This window comes from Oryza brachyantha, chromosome 9 (assembly GCF_000231095.2).
Source record: "Oryza brachyantha chromosome 9, ObraRS2, whole genome shotgun sequence".
In the NCBI taxonomy this organism is placed as follows: Eukaryota; Viridiplantae; Streptophyta; class Magnoliopsida; order Poales; family Poaceae; genus Oryza; species Oryza brachyantha.
The window spans coordinates 8,055,762-8,076,606 of NC_023171.2; the positions used below are offsets into that span (position 1 = coordinate 8,055,762).

The 20,845-nt window shown below is 42.7% G+C and overlaps 3 protein-coding genes across 3 annotated transcripts; 2 read left to right on the plus strand and 1 right to left on the minus strand.

Moving 5' to 3' along the window:
- Positions 1 to 290: 290 nt before the first annotated feature.
- Positions 291 to 2,981, plus strand: LOC102712110 (probable inactive receptor kinase At5g58300). The gene is made up of 2 exons (XM_040527326.1): positions 291 to 1,689; positions 2,137 to 2,981. The coding sequence occupies exons 1-2, from the start codon at positions 291 to 293 to the stop codon at positions 2,775 to 2,777; spliced, it is 2,040 nt and encodes a 679-aa protein (XP_040383260.1). The 3' UTR covers positions 2,778 to 2,981.
- Positions 2,982 to 8,366: 5,385 nt separating this feature from the next.
- LOC102712388 (RING-H2 finger protein ATL46-like) lies at positions 8,367 to 10,071 on the plus strand. Its single transcript, XM_040527618.1, has one exon. The coding sequence runs from the start codon at positions 8,813 to 8,815 to the stop codon at positions 9,920 to 9,922; it is 1,110 nt and encodes a 369-aa protein (XP_040383552.1). The 5' UTR covers positions 8,367 to 8,812; the 3' UTR covers positions 9,923 to 10,071.
- Positions 10,072 to 14,879: 4,808 nt separating this feature from the next.
- LOC102702964 (probable alpha,alpha-trehalose-phosphate synthase [UDP-forming] 9) lies at positions 14,880 to 20,601 on the minus strand. The gene is made up of 4 exons (XM_006660526.3): positions 20,347 to 20,601; positions 16,128 to 18,129; positions 15,746 to 16,019; positions 14,880 to 15,635 (listed from the first exon to the last, which is right to left on the minus strand). The coding sequence occupies exons 2-4, from the start codon at positions 18,113 to 18,115 to the stop codon at positions 15,306 to 15,308; spliced, it is 2,592 nt and encodes an 863-aa protein (XP_006660589.1). The 5' UTR covers positions 18,116 to 18,129; positions 20,347 to 20,601; the 3' UTR covers positions 14,880 to 15,305.
- Between the last annotated feature and the right edge of the window lie 244 nt (positions 20,602 to 20,845).

Consider the following 20,845-nt stretch of genomic DNA (forward strand, 5'->3'; position numbering starts at 1 on the left):
GCCGGCCGGCCGCCGCACACGCGTGGACACGGCAGGATCTCCCCGCCGCCCGGCATCACCTCGCTTGTCCCCTTCGATGCCGTGCCGTCACCGTCGCCGCACACGCGCAAAGCCTGAGACCCAGCCACTCTTGCCTTGAAACCTTCGCCTTCTCTCTTCCTCAACTTCCACGAGTTCCCTCCATTTTCGTCTCCCGCGATCGATGTGCAGTGCGGTACGTAGAGGGAGCTGATCGATCGTCGTTGTCAGAGGTGCAGGTTTAGCTCTCCAAGTGTGAGTGTCCCTGTCCCATGGGGTGGTGGCAGGTTCTCGGCACGGCCGTGCTCGTGGCGGCGGCGTGCTGCTCCCGCGGCGTGCGCGGCGAGGACGCCGACGAAGTCAGGGCGTCTGTCGTCGGCTTCCTGCGCACGCTCGCCGGAGGCGACGGCGACCGGGCTGTGCAGGAGCTCGGGTGGAACGCGTCCGTCGCGCCGTGCGGCCCGCCGGCGCCGTGGCTCGGTGTCCACTGCACCGGAGACGGCCGGATCGAGAAGATAGTGCTCGAGGGCTGGGGCTTGAGCGGCACCATCAACGCGACGATGCTCTGCGCCGCGCGCGCGCTCCGCGTGCTGAGCCTCCAAGACAACGCGCTGCACGGCGGCCTCCCCGCCGACATCTCGGGCTGCTCCGGCCTGACGCATATCTACGTCGGCGCCAACCGGCTCTCCGGCAGCCTGCCGCCTTCGCTCGTCCGGCTCACCCACCTCCATGTGCTCAACGTCTCCAAGAACGACTTCTCCGGCGAGATCCCCGCGGGGCTCAGCAAGCTCGGCCTCGCGAGATTCTGCGGGAACGACAACCATTTCAACGGCACCATCCCGGAGTTCGAGCTGTCCAGGTTCGAGGACTTCAGCGTCGCGAACAACAACCTCACTGGGTCGATTCCCAGGGACGTCGGCATCTTCGGCAACGACAGCTTCTCGGGCAACTCCGACGGCATGTGCGGCCAGCCGAGCTTCGCGCCGTGTCCAACAAGCTCCGGTGAGAACGACGGGAAGAGAAGAGGAGTGCACACGATCGTCATGTGTCTCGGCTACGTCCTCTTCGGCGCCGGCACAGCGGCCTTCGTCTTGTACATGCTCTGCTCCAAGAAGAGGAGGCACAAGCTGGGGCGGAAGCCCGGGGGCGCCGGCGGCAAGGGTGCGTTCAGCAGCAGCAAGGCGACGACGACGCACACGCCGTCCGCCACACCCAGCAAGTCGGCCTACTCCCTGCCGATGTCGGAGGAGCGGAGCGCCACGGCGACGGCAGCGGCGGCGGCGGCGCGCGCACCGTCGGCGTCCCTGGTGGTGCTGCAGCGCTCGGCCACGGCCACGGCCGCAGCGACGCCGCCGTCGGCGGCGGCGGTGGCGGCGAAGAGCCTGCGGTTCGAGGACCTGCTCAAGTCGCCGGCGGAGCTGCTGGGGCGCGGCAGGTTCGGGAGCGCGTACAAGGTGGTGGTGCCCGGCGGGGCGGCGCTCGCGGTGAAGCGGGTGAAGGACGCGGCGGTGGGGGAGGAGGAGGAGGAGGAGTTCCGGCGGCGTATGGAGCGCGTCGGGAAGGCGAGACACCCGGCCGTGCTGCCGCCGCTGGCGTTCTACTGCGCCATGCAGGAGAAGCTGGTGGTGTACGAGTTCCAGAGCAATGGCAGCCTCGCCAAGCTTCTCCATGGTAAGCTGCTCGTTTTGACTCTTGATGGGCCTTACCCCGGCCCATCCATGTTAATTAGGCCAGCTTTTGAACCAAATCCTCGCCTGCTAAATTTTATGGGCCGTAATTTGAGGCCCACACCAACAAGGCCACGCTAGGCCCATTTTTGTCCTATCTCTAAATGGCCCACTTGCTTATTTTGGCCATTTGCAATTCTGCATGCTGCGTACAGATGTAGATAAAATTCGTATGAACATTTTAGAAGGAAAAAAAAGAACATCTTTGAGCGGCAGAAAAAAAAATTAGAAGATCATTTGGGAAGAAAAGTTCTTCATTTATGTCGTTATGTATATCTTTTATGAAAGCATTTTGTTTGGATGTTTTGATTTAGGGGAATTGACGTTTTCTTAGAGCAAAATGGGCAATCAGTTTCAGTTGGGTGTCAAAAATTGGTTGTGATTTTTGCAGGATCTGTGGAGAGCAGCCGGACTGCACTGGACTGGCCGGCGCGCCTCCACATCGCCGCCAAGATCGCCGACGGCATGGCGTTCATGCACGACGCCCTGCGCGGCGACGGCGCGAACGCGAACTTGTCATTCTCGGAGGAGGACGAGGCCTCCGCGTTCGACGGCGGCGCCGTCGCGCACGGCAACCTCAAGGCCTCCAACGTCCTCTTCACGGCCGCCATGGAGCCTCGCATCAGCGAGTACGGCGTCACCGCGCCGCCGCAGTCGTCCGCGCCGTCTGACGCCGCTGCCCTCAACGCGGACGTGCGCGCGTACGGCGTGCTGCTGCTGGAGCTGCTCACCGGGAAGGCCACGGCTGACGGCGCCGAGCTGGCGCGGTGGGTGACGTCCGTCATCCGGGAGGAGTGGACGGCCGAGGTGTTCGACCGCGTCATGCTCTCCGCAGGCGGCGCCGGCGACGACGTCGCCAGCGAGCAGCGGATGGTTCGTCTTCTGCAGATCGCCATGAGGTGCGTCGACGCCTCGTCGCCGCCACCGACCATGAGAGAGGTCGCCGGAATGGTGAACGCCATCTGCGAGGAGGACGGCAGGTCGGTCTCCTCGGAAGCCCGAGCGCGACACGGACGAACACCAAGGAACTGAGCAGAATTTGCAGTGCAAAAATTACCTGCGGAACTTTTAAAAACCTCTCAAACTCTCGTTTCTACTACATAATTAATCATGTTTAATTATTGCAACTATATAATTAATCAATTTCAATTAGTATTTAAAAGAACTTTTAATTATTGCTACTTCATATTAATTTTCTGTAATATTTGACAATTGCATTCTGCTTAAAGCCTTAACTCAAAGGACTGTAAATTTGTAATCCACTTTTGTTCAGTTATTTCTATGTTTCCTAACGAGTTACTCTGTTTTATGAAAAACCCTAGAAACTTTTTCACTGAAAATGTGAATCTCATATATTATTTCCTTCAAAAGCCTAAAATTTTAGATAAGCACCGTTTCATGTTATAAGGCACTTAGGGTTTGTTCAAAGTCAAACATTCTTAAATTTAACTTAAATTTATAGAAAGATATAACAATATTTTTAATGCAAAATTAATATACCATAAAAATATATTCAACGGTGGATTTAACTATAAACTATTTTGAAGTTGTAGATGTTACCATATTTTCTCATAAACTTGGCCAAACTTTAAAAAAATTAAACTTAGCCAAACTTAATTTTTTTCACTTAGCATAAATGCAAAATTAGTTATAATATAAAACGTTGAAAGATAGCAGCACTCCTACCTTACGAGGAAAATATTCATCAGCTTCATGGAGAAAGTATTCCGTACCAAAGAAAAGGGAGCAACCACAATGGATTACAATTAGGATAACTTAAAAAAAAACTATATTGTAACCCAACATTAAAAAACTGATGAGACTTTCATGTCATACTGGCAGATTGTCCTTCATGTGTGTTTTCTGGTCATGATCTTAGAAAAAAGAAAATGTACGCATCAAGCCAAAAAACCGGCAACAACTACAGCAACTTGTTGGCAAGAAATCAAGAAGAAAAACTATTGTCCATTTCATGCATCCGAAGCTACCGTCGTCATATAAAACTAAGAGAGAACTCTTTTTATACCAAATGACAAAACAAAACAAATAGAAGCATATATCATATTATTATTATTGTCATATATTGTGCCCACTCTACCTACATTTTGGAAATTCTTTAAATGCATGTCTTCTATTGTGAGCCATGGGTTGCTTTCAAAAACTTAATGCTAGATCATACAGGCTCCAACCAAGAGATGGTGATCAGATGTCAGTTAATTAATAGCCATCCAGTTGCTGGTGATGACCTGGTGTGCCCTATAATTATGTTAGGTACTCCCTCCGTTTTATAATGTAAGATATTTGACGTTTTTACGTGTAATATTTGATCATTTATCTTATTTAAAAAATTATAGAAATATTATTTATTTTGTTGTGACTTGCTTTATTATCAAAATAACTTTAAGCACGGCTTGTCATTTTTTATATTTATACTAAATATTTGAATAAGACGAATGGTCAAACGTTACAACTAAAAAAATCAAAATCTTACATTATGAAACGGAGGTAGCAGTAAATAATATAAATATTTTCTACAGTCACGGAGACATGTTGTGTTGGGCATCACCGAGGTCCTTAAATGCAACAATTATCACTAATTTCCACTGTTACAAAATATTTTGAGGCCTCAACAGAATTGCAGTATTACATTTTGAGACAAAACTACGTTTATTTTTTTATGCATACAGTCTGACTATTTTCTTTCTAGAAATTAATGTTGTTCAAAACTTATAATGTAATATATTTATGAATGTTCTGACAGTATATATATGCATCCCTATCTGCAATGCAAAAGACAAAATAACACTACATTCATCCAAGTGAGATAGCACAAAGCAATTCAACCATACATAATTCTTCTTGCACAAATAATCGTCTTTAAATATGTAAAGTATGTTTGTGCTTGGCTCAACATTTTCTTAAGAAACAAAGTTGATTTATTTACAATTTGATTTTGGGGGCTTCTTCGACGTTTCCTTGGTTCAGTTCTCTCTTTTCATACTCCTAATCTCCAAGGAATCAAGTAAAAGCCTACCTAAAATCATTCTTAAAACCCAACTTCAAATTCAAAATTAGCTTTATCTTTCATATGCACATTTTTTCCCTTTTCTTTTTCGTAGGGATCATATGAACAATTTTAAGGTCATGTGCATACTCCAAATCATATATAGAGTGTGCCAGCATGTCAAGTTAATTAAAGCCAACTATCTCCACCAACTACAAAAACAAAACGGGTAAAATTATTTCGTTTGTTACGACGGAATCTAAAATAAACAAGCGAACATGATCTCCATATTAATTTTCCTCCACATTTCGAAATATTCCATGCACAGTTAAGATGTGCACTGGATCAACAAAACCAGAGAGAATCTCATTGGTAGCTATCGATCTCTGCACAAACACTTAATCTAATCCTCCATTGTGACAGCACTAAACCCCTCCATTTGCAAACACATAATTAATTTAACGGTGATGTTTTGTGGACAATTATTCATTCCACATGAATTAGGAAGAGAAAAAAAATAACAACCTGTGTCACAAACATTATCTATATGATAGACGTACGCCAAGTGTCCAACATATAGTGCAGTGTGGAATGTGTCAACGATTCTCCCAAGGATTGACTCGCTCAGCACATTGTATCTTACGCTTGGCTATGCCATCTTGCCATGTCACACATTACTCCAATCCAACCAACATGATACATGGATGACCCTAATTAATTTTCACTAAAAAGAAATAAAATATGTGATCGGTTCCTAAACTTAAAATTTAGATGTGTAACTACATGAAACTTGTATATTAGATATTTGGATTTCTAACCTTGGTTTAATATATTATTCGAAGTTCAAAATATAAATGGCGTAGCTTTTACGTTGACGTGATTATTCACATGGATAAAAATATCGCATTTAGGCTTTCTCGCTATAGTATGCCCCTACAAAATTGACTTCCGTTACCCAAAACTAATAAATATGCATTTTCTACCTTTCCAAAAGTAAACTATTTCGCCAAAATATTTGGGAGAATGATGTTAGTCGATTTGGAGGGTTCCTTTAGTTGAGGCCTAAATGACATCCGTGGAAGGGCATGTTAAGGTCGGAGCTGTGTCATATATATTTCAGACCTATGGTTATATGTTTTATTTTTATATATATATATATATATATAAAATAAGTTTATGTATCTATATAATATCGTGATCGAAATTTAAGAATCAGCCAGGTATTTTACTTTTAAAAATATACACAAACCTTGGTAGACCAATCTAGCCAGCAACATGCCATAATCACCAAACCCCAAGTTGACTAAACCCAATTTGCGAAGAAACCTCCAAATCCAATGCATGGCTAGCCGCCAATAATGCAGCTAAGCAGCAGTAACAGCACACGTCGACCCCATGCAAGAACATGTACATTTGGGTTGGGCTAGCTGCTGCATCCGGCATGATTAATTAGATTAGGTTTGACTTTAGCAGCACCCAAACAAAAATATATGAATACTCACTCTAAGCCAGTTATAAACATATTTTAAAATGATAAGAGAGGAGAGCGGACTCTAAGACACATGTATATATGGAGGCGGGGCTGGATATTAAGTGTGTAGCACGTGACTATCGTATTAATTGACTATTAAATTTGCTATAGACAATTTGTAGCCAGTATATGACTATACTATTGCTCAAATGCTTATAAGCCAAAAAATTAAACCTTCAACCCTAAATTTAGAATTAATTTTTTGTTATTATCATAATTTATTGGTTTGGATTTTTAGATCATTAAAAACACGTATATAAAAATTTTATTTATAAATTATTCTTTGTTTCCGAATATGCCGGCCCCCATTGGCTTTGACCCCAACAACACGCCGACCTGGCCCCCAGGAAATGGACGAACTAGCTCACACTTATGAAGCACAAGCAGCCACAATGCCGACCTGACCTGAACTGACCTGACCTGACCCGACCTCACCACCCAAACCGTCCTGACCCCTGCAGAGCTTCGTACTGCTGTATCATAGCTTGTGCCCATGGCGACATCACGCCGCGAAATTGCTGCCCCCATCACAACGACACCGTGGCCTGGTACTTATGGCTAATTTAGTTGGTGAATATTTTTGGTTTGGGTGTCACGGGATATTTTTATTAGATGTTATAAGACTATTTTGGCGATTAATTAAATAATTAATTATATAGGGAGTCAGGAAACCACAAGACGGATTATTTAAGCATAATTAATCTGTCATTAACACATCTGAGTTATTGTAGTAGTTATGACTAATCATAAACTAATTAGGCTTAAAATGTTCATCTCGTAAATTCCTTTCAAACTGTGCAATTAGTCATTTTTAAGTATATTTAATATTCTATATATGTGTCCAAAGATTCAATGTGATGGATGAGCGTGAAGTTTTTTGAACTAAACACGGCCTTACCACAAAACCACCGTATTTCTCTAAAACAAGAAACACAGAGTCATGGCAGCCATGCACATTACTAGAGTATATACATTGTACATACATATATGTACATGTTCATGGTCCCCCATTGTTAGGTCCGAACCTCGCAATTTGGAAATTTCGGAGTATCTTTCCTACAAACCTAAACTCGACAAAAATAATTCCCGAGGTCCGGTTTAGTTCACAAAAAGTTTTACTAAAAACATCACATTGAATCTTTGGACATGTAAATAAAACATTAAATATATATAAATATTAAAACTAATTATACAGTTATGAAGAAAATCGTGATACGAATCTTTTGAGCCTAATTAGGACATGATTAGCTATAAGTGCTACAATACCAACATGTGCTAATGATGTATTAATTAGACTCAAAAGATTCGTCTCGTGGTTTTCCGGCGAAATCTAAAATTTATTTTTTCATTCGTATCCGAAAACCCTTTCTAATATCCGGTCAAATGTTTAACGTGACTTTTTTGCCAAAAAATTTGGCAACTAAATAAGGCCCGACAAGTTTGCAACCACACCACATTCCGCCTACTCACTCCGTCCCAAAATAAATAAACTTTTCAGTTTTTACATATAATATTTATCTCTTCGTCTTATTAAAAAATTTTACGATTAATAATTTTATTTTTATTAGATGATAAAATATGAATAATATTTTATGTGTGACTAATTTTTTTAAAAAAATTAAAATTTTTTTAAATAAGATAGATGGTCAAATGTTCTAAAAAAACCAAAAAAATTGGTTTTTTTAAACCGGTTTCCACCTCACGTGTGTATGATAATGGATACATCAGATCACTGAAAATGAATCATGTTATCAGTCCTCCCTCACGTGAACATGAGGGGGGGGGGATTTGGGTGACGCAACCAACCTTAACTTGCCATTGTTAGGGCGTAGCAGCCACTGACAGTAAATATTGGGCGTGATAAAAAGATTAAGTTTTGAAAAAAAATTTAGAAAGTGGTTTTTTAATAAAATTACTTACTATAGAGGTTTATTTAATAAAAAGAAATTAGGGGTTGGTTTGTGTGCGTGTCACCGTTGGCGAGTGGAGGTCGGAGGCATTTATGATTAGCTGCGAAACGTGAGCGAAGCGAGCGAGAGAGCGCGCCAACCACCTCGAACGCTGACATGCTGTCCCCTCTTTAACTCGCCCCCGCACTTTCCGTATGCTGCAAGTGAGCGCCGCGCCGGAGAAAGCCCTCCCCCTCACATGCCACCGCGCCGCCGGTAGCTCCCAACCACCGGGGACGCGCTAGAAAACGCCTCCCTAACCGCCGCCACGCACCCACGGCCTCGCTCGCTCGCGGCCGGCCAGCCAGCCCGACCCATATCCGCTTATCCGTGCACTTCGATTCGATCACCTACAAGCTAGGCCCGCCCGAGACGACGGCGACGAGGAAGACGAAGACGAAGACGAGAGAGAGGGTGATGGTGGTGGGGGTGGTACTATGTTTTAGGTAGAGCGAGCTAGCGAGCGAGCTTGTGGTTGACGTGCTTGGGCAGGGCGCGACCGCCCGGGCTGTGTTCTTGGATATATAGCTTGTTGCCGTGCGTGGATGAGAGCGGCGGCGGCTGCTGCATTGGCGAGGAGGAGATGGCGGAGCTGAGGTGGAGGGAGGGGCGGTTTCTTGGGGATGACCCGTTGGGTGATGGGCCGGCGGTAGCGGAGGCGCCGGCGGGGTCGTCACCGTCTTCGTCGTCGGCGGCGGCGAGGGTCACGCCGGCGGTGCTGTTCATCACGGTGGTGCTGGCCGTCGTGCTGCTGGCGTCCGGCCTGCTGCACGTCCTGCGCCGGCTGTTTCTGAAGAGCCACCGCGCCAACGCCAGGGCCGAAGCGGTGGAGCGGCAGCTGCAGCAGCTGTTCAACCTCCACGAGGACGGCGCCGGGGCGGGGCCGGGGCTCGATCAGGCCGCGATCGATGCCTTGCCGGCGTTCACGTACTGCGAGCTGCTTGCCGGCGCCGCGGCGAAGGGCGCCGCCGCGGGGACGAAGAGGCAGTTCGACTGCGCCGTCTGCCTCTGCGAGTTCGACGGCGAAGACCGCCTCCGGCTGCTCCCGCTCTGCGGCCACGCGTTCCACGCCGCCTGCATCGACACCTGGCTCCGATCCAGCTCCACCTGCCCGCTCTGCCGCGCCGCGCTCTCGGCCCGCGCCCTCGCCGCCGCCGCCGCGGCCGCCGCGGAGCAGCCCGACATCGAGGAGCAGAAGCTGGAGCAGCAGCAGGATGCCGCATCCGACGATTCCGCGAGCAGCGTCGTGCTCTCCGTCAGGCTCGGCCGGTTCAAGAACACGCAGCGCAGCGACGCCGCCGCCGCCGCCGGGGACGACGACGCCTACGCGAGCAGCACCAGCAGCTGCATCGACGCGCGTCGATGCTACTCCATGGGCTCGTACCAGTACGTGCTCGCCGACGACAACCTGCAGATATCCGTGCATTGGCGCCCCGGTGATGGCATCACCGGCATTGGCGCCGCCGCCGCCGCGGGCGCCAATGTCGCCACGGCGCGCACTGCAGACAAGCAGCCGGCGGCCGGCAAGAAGGTCTTCGCCCGAGGCGACAGCTTCTCGATGTCCAAGATCTGGCAGTGGCGCGGCGGCGACAGGAGGCTCCCCGTCCTCCACTCCGACGCCTCGCCGCCGGCGAACGACGGCTTGCCGTGGGCGACGGCGGCGACACGCACGAGGCAAGAAAGCGACACCTGACAGATACTCCCACCAACACACACATACACACAAAAAAGATGTATGCTTTCTCGTGCCTTTTGTTTTAGTGGATAGCAATAAGCATTTCTTGAATAGAGTTTTGCTGCTAATTGATCATCGCCTATGTAATCAACACATGTTTTTGTTCATCTTTTCTTCTGGTTTCTTGCTACTTTTTTCCATCTTTTTTTTTTCACTGTAAAATACCATCACAACTACTGACGTACTCTCCAGGTTGCATCCTACAAAGATATTTTAATAAAAAAGGTGATTGTTTGGATATTTTACGGAAAAAACCAAACGAAACGTATATTTGAAAATAAAAAATAATCATTCAATGTAAAGAAAAAATAATCATTCAATGTAAAGTTTATATGTATATTCTTAACGATAAAAGCCTAGGCTGAAAAAATTAACTTCGGTTAAAACTTTAATCAACTTTAAATCTAAGCCTAAAAATTTAAATTTTGACTTATAAACATACGCGAAAAGATAGGGTAAAATATTACTATGTATATGGCCTATAATCATTGTACTTAAACCTGAATATTCTTGTGCTTAATCTCACCATGAACTTGCCGTGATTAAATTGCTGTACCACAGGTCTAGTCATCCGTAAGACAGGTTACTGTGTAGCACTAACACTAATGTCTCATTCTGAAGTACCAGCAGTGCAGTGGCACGGTGACAGGTGTCTATTGTTGCCTGTGTCCTCTCACCTCTGCAATTGCAATGTCTCTGTTCACTCTTAACTCTAGGATGGTACTTGTAACTTTCACTGTGGTGTTTAGGTGCCAAAAATTTTTTTATAAAAACATCATATTGAACGTTGACCGGATATCGAAAGTGGTTTTCGGATACGAATGAAAAAATAAATTTCACATTCCGGCTGGAAACCACGAGACGAATTTTTTGAGCCTGACTAATCTATCATTAGCATATGTTGGTTACTGTAGTACTTATGGTTAATCATGTTCTAATTAGGCTTAAAAGATCCGTCTCAAGATTTCTTCCACAACTGTGCAATTAGTTTTTGATTTATCAATGTTTAATGCTCCATTTAAATGTCTAAAAGTTTGATGTGATGTTTTTGGGAAATTTTTTTGGAACTAAGGCTGGTTTAGTTCCCAAATTTTTTTTTCAAAAACATCACATCGAATTTTTGGACACCTAAATAAAGCATTAAATATAGATGAACCAAAAAACTAATTACACAGTTATGAAAGAAATCTTGAGACGAATCTTTTAAGCCTAATTAGTCCATGATTAGTTATAAGTACAGTAACCAACATATGCTAATGACGGATTAATTAGGCTCAAAAGATTCGTCTCGCGGTTTCTAGGCTAGCCGTGAAATTCGTTTTTTCATTCGTGTCCGAAAATCCCTTCTGACATCCAGTCAAACATTTGATGTGATACTTCTCCCAAAAATTTTTTCAATCTAAACACCACAATTAGACGGTTGAAACTTATGGGTGATACGAGCCCTCTGATGTACAGTACTACCTCCGTTCCATAATTTTCGGTCCAATCTTTAATCATTCGTTTTATTTATAAAATTGTATAAAACCTTAAAATAGTTAGTTACACGTAAAGTATTATTTATGTTTTATCATCTATTAATAATAAAAATATTAATAAAAAAATTTCAAAATAAAACGAATAATCAAATAATATATCTAAAAACTGAAAAATGAACGAATTTCGGAACGGAGGTAGGATTATATTTTTACGGGTGATATGTTTGAGGACCTCGAGGTGTAAACTGCCTGTCTTTTCTCATTAGATTAATAAGCTTTCGTACTGACGAATTTGTCCGCTAGCGTGCTTCACTATCGATTGCCAGAAACCATCTTTTTCTTCTTATTATAATTATAGCATCTTTTTCTTCGGATTATACTTATCTTATAAAAGTTTAAATTTTTTATCTTAAATTTGAAATTAATTATAAGATATTTTACCATAATTTATTTTTCAGTCTTGACTCATAGAGCGCTACAAATATATATATATATATATATATATATATATATTAGATATATATATATTATTTATAAATTATTCTTTAGTTGAAAATATGAAGTTCAAATTCTAATAGAGACGATTAATCAAATAAAATTAATCTATCCTACGTCCAGCGCCAAACACAAAGGAAGGGTACTAGATTTATGGTGAAGGTTGAGTGGCAAGCAGAAATGGGTAGGGGTGGATAATGACGACCTGGCTTGGTTCGACTATGCTAGTTAACGTTAAGGAGCTAGTACAATTTTATCTTATTTAAATTATCTATGTAGTACATAATATATCATTTTATCAGTTATTACAAAAAAAGTAGACTCTACCTGATAAAAACATACTAAATATAAATATAATAGTTTGGACGTGATTATAATATGAAACATTAATTAATAAGTCCTAAAAATAATCTTTTATACTAACGAGTTAAATGAGTAGTTCGTGAGCTAGCTCGTTAAGAATACGAGTTCGAAACAATTCCACCCCTAAGAAACGGGGATTGATTTGAGTTTAATGGAAAGTTGACTAGAGGTTGCTAATGGCTAGATCATGCACATATAGTACTTGTGGCAACAATGAATCTTTTGTATCATCCACTCTGCTCTCATTTATTAGATAATGTAACAATGTGCAGTGCCTGTCACTGGATCACACCTAGGGGATGGTGAGCAACTCTCCCTGCATTATTGTAAATTTTGTCTTCTGTTTACTTAGCTACTACTGGAAGGCCTGAGTTTTTCTTTTGGGCAACCTAATATGGTCATTGATGATAACTGGTTGTTCCAAGGCATATGCTTGTTTGACTAAGAGCTAATTGCATCTTTTATTAGTTAGGTCAAGGACTCCAGGAGACATATGACTGTGCAACACATTTCTTATGATTTTGATATAATCTTTTATTAACTTAAATCACCCCAAGATGTCAGCAAAATGATCGGATCTTTCTACCACCCCAAGATGTCAGCAAGGATGGGAACATGTGACCAACTGATTGATCATCTTCGTGAGGGTAAACTGCCTTAATTAACCGTTGAGCTGTCACATGCAGCGTCTGCTATAAACCGTGGAAATACGCTGACATGTACAATCTAAATATAAATATAGATATGCAATGATTAATGAAGCGGTGCGATACTTATAATACCATACACGTAGTTACGTCTAACTGTAAATGTAGAGATCACGCGTTAAGATAAATCACATCACCCAGACGGCCAAACTTAATCTCATGAACATGTCTATTTCACTGATTCTCTCTTAGAAAAATACGATGTTCAGATCACGTGTCATTCGATAAAGATAGATCCCACGACTAGACCACCAAACTTAATTACCCGAACTAATCTCACATACATGTCTATTTTACCGAGTCTCTCGGTAAAAAATACAGTGCATATATAGATCGTCTCTCTAAATCGTCTTCCATTCAGGCAAAAGGAAACCATCATGCATATATGGCTGATGAAACGACTCGTGATCGAATTCCTGAAGCTTGGTAGGTGTAGGTAGGAGCAAGGACTGCATGAGTAAGCAGAAAGCTGCACGGCGAGGGTAGCAGGAGGAGGAGGCAGTGGGTTTTGTCGCCTCTGCAAAGTGCAAAGCGAGAGTGATCGTTTTGAAAGTTTGGCTAGCGCCATCTGCAAGAAAGCCTCCTCCGCTGCCTTTTGGCTGCTATCTTCTCTCTTCTCTGTGGTCGTTGTCGCTCAACGGTAGCCTGCAACTCACGGTGGTTAGAGTCGCTTTGGCTCCATCGATCTTGGTGGTGCTCGTCAATCTTTTTTATATTTATAAGTTTAAATTTAAATATTAAATTTTAAATTTAAAGTTGGTTTTAAGATTTGTTATTATGGTTTATTTTTTAATTTTGGTTTTTAGATTACTATAAACACATATATAAAGTTTTATTCACAAATTATTTTTTATTTACAAATATTTTTTTTAAAGAGAACAAAGGATGACCCCATGTGCTTTACCCGGCCGGGTTCTTGGAAAACCGGATTCGTTCTTTTTTCCTTCCTTGTCTAGTTTTTTTTTTTATGTTTGAACATATTTTATTCATGTTGCATTAATGGGTCTATCTTGTCATCTTGATGTGGAGCTGCATTTTTCTTCTTGTTAAAAAAATGCAACATCAAAGACGATCTCACCAACATGGCAACATAAATATTTTGTCTGTTCGTAACATAAGATTTTTCTAGTCTTAATATATGAAATATGGAGGAAATACATATAAGAGCCACTATTAGAGAACGGAGTGGGACAAAGAAAAGCAAAACGCCTTTGCAAACAATATGTATTAATTTAGGTAGCTGAAAATTACTGCCTCAGTTCCATACTATAAGATACTTTAATTCTATCTAAATTTATTATAGATCAATATACATATATATTAGCATCTACATGAATTTAAAGAGTATCAGATCATCTTTTAATGTAAAACAAGGTGGTGAAAATTCAGTCAATATGAAAAGCACAATTTCATCACCAAATTTTAATTTTTAAAAGAACTTTCTCAGTCCTACCGTGATGGACCTCTCACCCAAACTTTGATTTTTAAAACAATATATCTCAAAAGGGCATTTCCAATTTACCGAGCAGTATAGTAAAAAAAACAAGTCCAGAATCCAGAGGAGCCAAATAAAATTTTGTAAAACCAAGGGAAGAACTCATACAGTCTGAACAAAACAAACGTTTCTACAGTACCTCTGAAGAAGAGGTTCCTGCAAAACCCTGAACCCCGGGCCTGGTTGTTAGCCTGGGCCTGTCCTGATGATTCCTTGTGCAGGGAAAAAATGGAGCACTGTGGCATCACTATTATGACCACATCAGTACTAACAAGCACTTTATACGGCTTTTTTGTGGATCAAAGCCAACAATTCGGTGACCTTCACTTCGTCACCGATGCAAGAAAACATCCTTTTCTCTCCCCCCCCCCCCCCCCCCCCCCCCCCCCCAACGAATCAGGGCAAAAAGAAGAGCACCATATTTCCAAAGTTTCTCTAAAAGAAATATACATGATGCAATCTAAAGTTCTAAACTAGACTCTCCAAGAGAACAGATTCAAGCCAAGAGCTGTACATGAGCCTCTTTTTATCCACAACCAGAGTTGCCTGCAGGTTCATCAGAACTACTTATTCTTGACCTTAAATCAGAGACCCGCGGCTCATAATACCAGTTTTGTTTCATTGATGGAGGGATGCTAATACCAGTTTTGCTTCATTGATGGATGGATGCTTCATGGTGGCTGATTGCGAGCCATGGGCAGTTTTCATGTTCTTGCAATGATGAGTCCTAGTCCTTGGAGATCTGAAAATATCAGGCTGAACACATTTTCGCAGCCAATAGATCCGATGTAACAGATCATGGTTCAGCTGACAACCTCAAGTATATCCCTGAATACTTGACTCTGGTTGATAACCTCCCTTCGGGATGAAATGGCCGTAACACCCTTGAGTAATCTGATCACTTCACTGCACCCATCAACGTAGTATTTTGCTTTGCTAGCCTTCTGGCCAACAGAGCAGGCAAAGACATCTGGAGCAGTGGGAAACACAGAACGGGAGGTTGCTTCGTTGATGCTCTCGAACATGTCCTCGTCTGATCGATCGTTACCAATGCACATAAGAAAATCTGGGGCGAATTCGTTGTTGATTAGCATCCGAATGACTGTGTCCACAACAATCCCCTTGTTAACTCCCTGTATGAATAAACGATACATTTCTTCAGGCATTGCAAGTCTCAGCAAGCATGTAGAAAGATAAAAACATGCCAAATGGTTGCAGGAGAAAAACTCCGAATGGTACAAACCTGGGGTTTAACTTCTACAATTTGATGACCACGCTTAACCACAACAGGTTCATTTGCCAACACCCTCTCAAGATGGCTCACTAGTTCCTTCGCCTGGCACGACCCGAAGTCATGATCTGCATCCTGATAATGCCATACTAGCGCACTCTCCTTTGTCTCTATGGTAGACCCATCAGTTGTCTCCTTATATATATCCATGATAGGCTCAGCAATGTTCTTCCATTCACAATCTTGCACTGATGAGCTTGTTTCCCATTCAGCTTCTTTGCTCCACCTGTAAGAACAAACACAGTTTATCAGTCATAGCATATTCTGGCTTCTGAATATTAAGAAAATTACATAATAGTCTCTACGTGAAAAACAAATGCTACGACCATAATACCTGATAAAATAGCCGTGTTCCGCAGCAATACCAAGCTTCTCACATGGAGCAAACCACTCACTAAGGGTAGCGCGGTCTCTTCCACTGACTATGAATACACAGTTCTTCGGATCATTGCACAAGCTTGTAAGGATAGAAATGAGTTCCGCACTTGGAACTTTGTTGACTGATGATTGGGGCACAAGAGTGCCATCATAATCCATAAATATCAGCCTTCTATTAGTCTTCTTATAAGAAGAAGCGAAGTGTTCCAAAGATAGTCTTCTAAATCCAGGAGAAAGAGCAATAACTCTGAAATTCAAACCAAACCCAGTGGTCCAACACCTTCGGCTATAGTGATCCTTGCACGCTCTGTCTAGATCTTGGGCAAAACTGCGTGCCCAGTAAGCAACGTCATGAGTATTGACATAGCGATAATGCTTATCATGACGCAACCTCCTCTCTGACTGAGTCAAATCCATTGCTTTATATAATGCATCGGCTACATCTTCAATACTCCAAGGATTTACCCTGAAAGCACCACTAAGAGATGGGGAGCAACCCACAAACTCAGACACAATTAGTGTACTTGTGTGGAGTGAGCTTTTATCATCACCTCTGAGCTTATCAATTTCCTCATTTCCCTGCCTGCAGACAGTATATTCATAGGGTATCAAGTTCATACCATCTCTCACAGCGTTTACAATACAGCAATCAGATGCAGCATAGTATGCAATCTTTTCATACGAAGGTATGGGGTAGTCAATAAGGATGACAGGCTTGTAATCAGCAGAACCATACTTAATGTTTATCCTTTCAGCTACAGAGATGGCTTCATTTATTGCTTCTTCGACATCTTTTCCATTGCTTCTTGCAGGATTTACAATCTGCACAAGGACAACCTTCCTTCTTAGCTTTGGAGTTCTCTCCAAAAGAAGTTCCAAGCCAAGCAATTTTAGACTGATCCCTTTGAAGATATCCATATCATCTACGCCCAACATCACCATCTTACCCTTATACCTATGCTCGATCTCTTTAACCTTGCTAATTGTGGAAGGAAGCCTCAAGATAGACTCAAGACGGCCGACATGTACACCCACAGCAAGGATCTTGAGGCTCACTGTACGGCCAAAGTACTCTATACCGATGTGACCACGTTTTGACTCATAATTAAGGCCTAACAATCTGCTGCAACATGAAAGGAAGTGGCGAGCATAGTCGAATGTTTGAAAGCCAATGAGATCAGCATTTAGAAGAGACTTTAAAATTTCATCTCTTACTGGCAGTGTCCTATAAATTTCAGAGGAGGGAAATGGACTGTGAAGGAAAAAACCAACTTTGATCCGATGAAGTTTTTTTCTTAAAAAGGTAGGGACAAGCATGAGGTGATAATCATGAACCCACACACAGTCATCATCTGAATTGATGGCCTCCATAACCTTGTCAGCAAATCTTTTGTTTGCCCGAACATAAGCTTGAAAAAGGGAGCGGTCAAAGAGCTCGCCTTTGTCAAGGCAGATAGGAAGCATATAGTGGAAAAGTGGCCATAATTGCTGTTTACAGAATCCATGATAGAACTGCTGCTGGAGGTCAGCTGGGAGAAAAGTAGGTATGCATTTGTATTCTCTGAAAAGCTTCTGAGAAAGTTGATCTTGCTCACCAGGATCAACTTCAACTTTTAAGCTACCCACATAAACAACTTCACTCTCTATTGGAAATCCATCTTTAAGTTGGACGAGTAGTTGACTGTCATCCATTGAGAAGGACCACTGTCCAGTAGCTTCATCTTTGGTACAGTTCAGTGGAAGAAAATTGGAGACAATTATTTTCCTCAAACAACAAGAAGATGCAGGACCAACTGAATCATTGCCATTACTTGTTTCCCAATCAGGATTGGATGTAATGCTTGGAGAGGTCACAAAACGAGGGAGCGATCTAAATGGTTGCTGAAAGTCAAACACATCTTCAGCACTCATATCCAGAAGATTTGAATATGACCTTGAAACCATGATTTCACAACCTTCTGCAAGAGAAGATCAAAGAACAACATTTTAGTCCATTGAAACAAGGCAGTACATAATACACATGCTCTATTAAGGACATTGAATTACAAAAGAATATGATGAAGCCCTAGTGCAGACCATTTGTTTTATCGAACATCAGAAATACTAGTAAGCTCATTTTTCATATAAAATATCTGGTTTACTAAAAAAAGAAAAAAAAACTTTTGTAACAGCAAGACTCAATATGGTGGATCCAACAAAGCTAGAGAATGTGTTACAAGACAAACATAACCATAAATAACTTCTTAAGATGTAAGTTTAAGTCGAATTTTGGATTGTGAAGGATTAAAAATCTATGTAATATGCTACACCGAGCTGCTAGTTGTGCAGGTCAATCAATCTAAGTTGAGAAACCATGTTGTATGCAACTGCTGTTATTTAATGTGATTAGGGGCCAAGTAGGTTCACAATATCCATTCTCAATAGTTGAGTGGAAGTTCACAAAACTATTTTGACAGTAGAGGCCCACAAAACTGGCTAAATAGTGAATTTCAGGGAATTTATGTTTCAAGACTAGAATAAAATTAATTCAAACAAAAAACAAATAGAATAAAATTCACCATTGGATGTGCATGTGATATAGAGCGCTAATCATGAATTACTTATTGTGCCAATTGGCATATTTTGCTCCAGGTGAAAAGATGCAACACATGTTAAAATAGAAATTATAAGATTGTACTTACTATGTAAACTATGTGTTTTAGTATAACTTGAAATCATTAACCATCCCATGTTTTTTTCCATGACAATTAGCTCTCCAAAGATCCAAAGCAAAGCACATCTACCTTCTTGTTTAGGGCCACAATATCCACTCCAAACATCATTTAAGAGAATGTACCGCACTCCCCTACCTAAATAACACAAAAGTACGAATTCAAGGACCACTGTGCTCCACCAGCGTAACACAAACAACACACAATCCAAACATTTCCCCTTACCAATCATAAATATCAGCGTATAACTATAATGTCATGCAACCATTGCTACCAAAATGTATCTACCTGTGTTATCTGGCATACATCATACATGGCTTGCAATTAAGTCATTACACAGATCTCAATATCTACCCAGTTATATATTTCCTAAAACATACTAGAATAGACCGCTGACAAGGCAAGGTGGCCAAAGGAAACTTATCTACCCTAATCGTTTCAATCCTACAAAAGCAACAGTGTCTTGATTGCAACTGGCATTACCATTAACTCAAGCAATGCTCGCCCAAAAGTCAATTCCATCTCCGTGCTCCATTACAGTCTCCTACAGCCTAACAACTACTGCCCGATATACTACCATTCCGTATGGCTGTGAGCTGTAACCTAAGAGCACAACTAACTGGACCAAGTTCATACTGCAAGAAGGTACTACTCGAATAATTGAATTCAATGTGCTATGCATTATATCCTGGAAATTAGGTAACATCACCTGCCTACTTCCCTAGCACTGCCCATAATTGTGAGACCACTAGTAAAAATCCAATGGTCACCATATCACACAGAAGTCAGATGAGATGAACTGCACTTGTAACTACATGCTCTTGATACATGATATCAACCTTAAGGCTAACCAGAGATGTTGTCCCAGAACCAAATAAATCATGTCAATTTAATAATTTATTTGGAACGAGTCTACCATCCAAATCATTTCGTGGGTTAACAAAGGTGGTATCAATCACAAACAGTTCAGATCACTACATGGCACTAGCATGACAACTGGTAAAAGATTGTAACTACCCTTGTGCTACTTTTTTTTTCCTCCTCTTGCAGTTAAGATAACTGCCAATTGCTAGATGGGAATGCAAATGAGATAAGATAAGCACTAACTGCACTCAAGAAAAAAAAAAGGTAGCATTAAAAAAAAAGAAGCCCCCTTTTCACAGTGCACACCAACATTCCCTCCCCTAAACTCAAATCCTAAACCGCATCAATCTCCCGCAGGCAAAACGAGTGACAGAAAGGAACACAAAATCCGCAAAAGAGCATGAAATCGATCAAAAGGAGCACCCCAAAGAACCAAGATTGTTCTTTTCCTCTACAAATCCCCCCTACCCCCAAAAATCACATTTTTTCTACACAGCAAGGCAAGAACCAACCCAACCCCAAGTGAACAGCAGAGCTACGTAGATGGGGCGCAAGAAGCAGAGCGGATCAAGGAGGAGAGCGACTGCTTCTCACTCTCACCTCACCGCCGTGACAGATTCGGTCTCAGCACATCCAGATGGCGGCGTTTCTTGGCAGCTTCTTTCTTTCTTTCTCCCCCCACCCTTCCCTTCCTCAAAGATCTTCTCCCGGGAGGGTTCTTCTGCCCCCACCCACCACCACCGCCACAGCCACAGCCAGCCAAACCTCGAGCAGAGGAAGAAGAAGCAGCCACACACAGAGAGGCAGCAAGAACACAGACAATGAGCTGGAGTTAGAGAGAGAGAGGGGAGAAATGTTTTGTGCCTTGTGGATACGGTGGTTTGTTTCTCCTCTTTTGATAGATTGCAACAGGCCGACGTGACGATTTTGCCCCTGTTCTGGTGCTAATCCACGTGCCTGCCACTTCGGATAAGGTTGCGCCGTTTCTCTCTCTCTTTCTCTTTCTGTCCGTATCCCCGTAATTACATGCGTAATTAATCGATGTATTATTAATTGTTTTGATTATGTTCCACCTTTTTTTCTTTCACGCACACCAGCT

What these genes read in the sequence shown, in the direction of transcription:
- LOC102712110 (XM_040527326.1), top strand. Translation starts at nt 291, where the DNA reads ATGGGGTGGTGGCAGGTTCTCGGCACGGCCGTGCTCGTGGCGGCGGCG. An exon ending in CCTCGCCAAGCTTCTCCATG is followed by an intron (nt 1,690 to 2,136) that starts GTAAGCTGCTCG and finishes TGATTTTTGCAG; the next exon opens with GATCTGTGGAGAGCAGCCGG.
- LOC102712388 (XM_040527618.1), top strand. Translation starts at nt 8,813, where the DNA reads ATGGCGGAGCTGAGGTGGAGGGAGGGGCGGTTTCTTGGGGATGACCCG.
- LOC102702964 (XM_006660526.3), bottom strand. Translation starts at nt 18,115, where the DNA reads ATGGTTTCAAGGTCATATTCAAATCTTCTGGATATGAGTGCTGAAGAT. An exon ending in GAACACGGCTATTTTATCAG is followed by an intron (nt 16,020 to 16,127) that starts GTATTATGGTCG and finishes TTGTTCTTACAG; the next exon opens with GTGGAGCAAAGAAGCTGAAT. An exon ending in TTGTAGAAGTTAAACCCCAG is followed by an intron (nt 15,636 to 15,745) that starts GTTTGTACCATT and finishes TTATTCATACAG; the next exon opens with GGAGTTAACAAGGGGATTGT.